The sequence below is a fragment of the Poecilia reticulata genome, linkage group LG7 (assembly GCF_000633615.1).
Source record: "Poecilia reticulata strain Guanapo linkage group LG7, Guppy_female_1.0+MT, whole genome shotgun sequence".
Lineage (NCBI taxonomy): Eukaryota > Metazoa > Chordata > Actinopteri > Cyprinodontiformes > Poeciliidae > Poecilia > Poecilia reticulata.
The window spans coordinates 7,176,223-7,180,996 of record NC_024337.1 but is presented as its reverse complement, the minus strand read 5'-3'; the positions used below and the strand labels follow the sequence as shown (position 1 = coordinate 7,180,996).

The 4,774-nt window shown below is 36.8% G+C and overlaps 1 protein-coding gene across 1 annotated transcript in view; it reads left to right on the top strand.

The window, feature by feature from the left end:
* ctnnbl1 (catenin, beta like 1) overlaps positions 1–4,774 on the top strand; it is an 87,020-nt gene that overhangs the window by 24,764 nt on the left and 57,482 nt on the right. The window contains exon 7 of the mRNA XM_017305639.1: positions 3,627–3,727. Within this exon, the coding sequence (XP_017161128.1) occupies positions 3,627–3,727 (101 nt within the window). The remainder of the gene's footprint in view (positions 1–3,626; positions 3,728–4,774) is intronic.

Genomic DNA, 4,774 nt, shown 5'->3' with positions numbered 1-4,774 from the left:
GTGTGTGTGTGTGTGTGTGTGTGAGCAGTCGATGCAAAACTACTTTCTCTACTAATTAGATATGGTGTGTTCTTGGGGCTGGGCAATATAGCTTAAAAATAAAAAGATTTTAAAAATGTTCAAACCGCACTCGATTTCTAATTTGAATCATTTTTCTTTTGGTTTCTTCTGTAAAAAAGACAATTACAAATGACAGAAAATATTTTCATAAAGTAGCTTTTATGTCAGTCGTTCCTTCTGTGAGTTTGAGTTTTAGGACCAGGATGCATGAATATTTGTAGTACGAGCAAGTATGAGTAATGAGTATATAGTTATAATATTGAAATAATAAAGATACAGTTTTACCAGAAGAATTTCTTCAAGTTATAAGACAAAAGTTGTTTTAATGAGAAAAACCCTTTAAAATGTAAAAATTCCTACTTCATTCTTGTATTACTCCGACTTTGTCAGACTTTATTTTCATATTACTACAACTGTTTTCTTGTAGCATTATRGCTTTATTGTTATAAAGCCTATATTTTGTATTAGCCTATATTTTAGTGTTGACCTGAATCCAAAGTTCAAATACATGAAAGCTGTAAAACATGTTTGTCAAACAAGATGGCGGCCCTGGTGTGCTGACATCACTATGGAAACCCAAGGAGTTCATTGGAGAAAAAAGAAATCCAAATTTTCCAACAATTAAATCTTTCCAAGAGTTTGATTAATCAATAAAATTGGTAAAATCGGTTCCACAGATTATGTGTTTTGTAACAAACTATCACGACAAGGATGACAGTTTTAACAMATATGTAAAAAAACAAATAAAAGTTATATCCTGCAGCTTTAAGGATGGCTTACTGGCAACTTTTGGGGTGACTGGTTTCTTTAAATAAAGAGTGTTGAATACGGACCAATCTAAAGTCTGTCATTTTGCGTACTGAGGTCCAGGTTTGGGGAAAAACCTGTGCAAATCCTTTAACAACAACTAAATGCAGATGTCCAGTAGGGGCAGTGTAGGACCTTGTGGTTAAATTAGCTGCTCTTTTCTAGATACTTCTGCAGTCTGTATTTTTCTTTAATCTCCTAAAAGTCATTCATTTGGTTCATTCAATAGCATTAAAAGCGACAGAAGGACAGTAGGAGACTGTAAAAGTCCTGGCCTCTGCGTTTAGCCTCACATGGATCCGACTTTTCTGCCCCTCAGCTGTTTTTGTGTTGAATGAGTCCGTCGAGATGATTTCTCTCTCTTTGTTGCCAGATTGAGGCCGTGTGTCAGAAGAGCTGTTTAGGTTTGTGTGTTCATCGCGGGAGCAACACTTGCGCATCCTCTAAAGTTGTCTGTGTGCGTGTGTGTGTGTAAGAGAGAGAGAGAGAGTGAGAGTGAGTTATCAAGGGAGCTCTCCAAGCTAGAATAAGCCTTTTGTCTGCCTTGGCTGATTTCTGTTCTGGGCCTGCTTTCCTCCAGGATGCTGTCTGCTYCGTTTGAATCCCTGATAAAGGGCCTTGGTCTTCCTCCCTCTGTACCCCTGCACTCTATCTCCTCCTCCGTTGTTGTTTCTCCATCATTTCTCTCATCTGCAGCCCATCTCTCCAGATGTTGCTGTTTTTCCCCCTGTATTGCTGCGCTGCTCCTAACTCAGTTCTAGCATCCCTCTGTTTCTCATCCTTCATCTTTGACTTGTCCGCCACCCTGTTCTCCTCTGCTTTGCTCTTCTGCTCATTTCTTTCTTATATTCCTCCATTCTTCCATCTCTCTCTCTCTCTCTCTCTCTCTCTCTCTCTCTCTCTGCCAGCTTCCATTTGCTCTGATGAAAGGATGAATTACAGAGACAGGCCTTTGGAAGCAAAGAATTATAAGATAAGTTGGGGAAAAAGCACAGAGAGAAAAATCTGATTTGATTAGTCACACCCGACTGATACTCGATCTGCTTAATAAGATCAGGTTTGATCTGAAATTTCAGATTGTGGTTTCCATCCTTCGGTTCTCTGGAAGCCCTTTTTGTTAACTGACTGCAGCCTGTGCTGTGAACATCAGGTGAAAATGTCTCAGCGCACACAAAACTATTTACACTTCCATTTCCAAACCAATCGCAAATGTCCTGTTTTTTTTTCTTCTTCTTCTTCTTCTTCTTATTATTATTATTATTATTATTTATACTACGACTGTCAACTTCAACACATACCTTTAGTCTGAAAATTCTAAAGCATTAATATTACAAAATGCAGATTAATTGAACTACCTATTCCTGCGGAGGTTTACCTCATTCACAGCAGCTCGATTCAGAGACAGCAGACGGAAACAAAAGGTTAACATTTAAATCTTTCTTGTGTTGTGTTGCTAGCCCTGTGTGTACATCTGCGTGCACGAGCTCGTAGTTTCACAGGCAGGAATTACGCCGGCTGGATGCAGACAGCAGAGTGTTGCCTCATCGCTCAAGTTCATAGGAAATGAATGGAGAGGGACATTTTTACATTAATTGTTTAAAACAAAATGGCTTCTTGTTAACCCTCCTGAATATACAAACCTAGAAAACTGAGAATCTTCAGACATGTTAACTTTAAGAGAATAAAACATTTTCTTAAATATTTTTTGAAAACATGGCAGTTTTTTAATATGGGCAGTTAACCAGGGCGGCATCAGAAAGGAGTGGGGCACCCAAGATCTAGAAAATAAAGTATATCTTATCTGTCAGTTGTCCCTGAACAGATTTTCTTCTAGCTGCCTGAATATGTTGTGGTATAAGTTTCCCTTAGTTGCTTTTGAGTACTGGGAGATTAGATTCTGCTACAACCCCTCCCCCCAAAAAACAGATAATTGCTTAATTAGTTGGAGTCCGGCACAAGGCGGGGCTTTCCCAGTGGAACAACTACAAGTTAGTTATAGTGATTAATTGTGATTACTCACAGCACCAGAGTGTGATCAATGTGATACATTTTTTCAATTGATTGATAGCACTAATTCATACACATGTCAAATTTAAGCTCAAATCCCTCTGTTTCACAGCATTAACAGTACAATTAAAGCCTAAGTGTGCATTATAATGCCTAAAGTACTCAATCATTCATCCAGATTATTGTATTAATCCAAAGCCACATGTGCAAAAAATCCAGCACCTTTACTGTTTCTATAGACGTCTCAGGAGTTCAGAGTAGAACCGAAGCAATTAATCGTGATGAATCTGTTATTGAAATAATCATCAACTAGTTTAGTAATAGGTTATTAAACTGGAGCATACAAACTCAAAAAGAGGCAATTTGGTGAAAGAACAACACACTCACAGCAGTAATGAAGTCAAATCTGCATAAATGTATTTAGCATTTATGATTAAAACAAAAGTTTTATGTTTTACCCCAAACTCCTCAATTGGCAGTTTTAGCCTCAGCTGGTTCAAATTCTATAAAACAATCTTCTATTAAGCACCCTTTGCTTTCCAGTTATTTAGTAGTGCTGATGATGACAGATATGGTGGAAAGAGGAAAACTATCAGATTGGGAAAACACCAGGATCAGAACCTTCTGGTTCTTTGACACACTCACTGCTTCATTCCATCCAGATTTATCCAGAAAAACTGTAAAGCCATTTTTTGGCAGACGTAATGTTCCATGACTGATTTTATTTATTTATTTTTCTCCAATCTCTGCAGCTATTACTGAAAACATGGCAGAGTTCAGACCTGGCCTGTGCACTGAAGCTGCTCAGCAGGGACTCATGCAGTGGCTGCTGAAGAGAATCAAGGTAAGAAGCTGACGCTCTGACCAGTCGACTGTTTGGACAGACAAATCTTTTACTAAAATGCAGTAAGGTGCCTTGTTTTATCTTAGACATAGAGCTGCACTATAACCACTGCAATACTAGTGTGCAGCATATCACCATGTACTGCTTTGACACAGAATTTGACAAGAGATTTCTCTCAATGTATGATTCTAGCAATGCCCACATCTGATCTATAGTTTTAGAAAAATGGAGTTACATYAGTATTTTCAGCAATAGCATCGTGATTTTATATTTTTCTGATATGATGCTTAGAAACTTACCTAACAAACATAGAACTTCATTATAAATTCACTTTTCAGTTTGTTTTTATCTTTCAMATTTTTGATAATCATACATTTCTACTACTGCTTTTTAGCTTTTTTTTGCCTTCAGTCTGTATTTAGTTTTATATTATTGTTTGGCAGACACTAGATGTAGGTAGTGGSRTCACTACTGTAACCAGGGGAAGTGAAGATCCCTTATCTGAAGTAACTGATGTATTTGCATGAATAATAAAAATGCCAGTGGTAAAATAAAGAGGAATAATTAAAACACAGTAACATTGTTCAGTTTATTTACATTATTACTTCAAGTGTACTGAGATATTTGCACTAGAAACTAAACCAGAATTACTTGGTAACATTTAGTATTTTTACAGKGAAATGCAAAACTAAAATCATGTGAATCTCCAGTACTGCRTTTTCAGTTTTATGCAGTCTAGTTATATTAGACTTTATTTAAAAATCTAATTCAGATGGAGATGGATTAAAGCCGAGTGGTTTTCTGTCTTCCTGCAAAAAAACGGTTTCATTAGATAAATCTGATAAAAGATGATTTAAATCAGTCAGATGAGGTTTTAGCTGCTAAACACCCATCTGCTGGTGTGAACATTGTACTGCATAAGCTTAAAAATTATGATTTGGTTACTTTACAAAGCAAGTTTTATAACTGTATTAAGATGTAATGACATTTTTTCTCTATTGTAGCTGTATATTCATCTCAAATTGCCTCTAATTCAGATATTGTGTTGATTTCAAG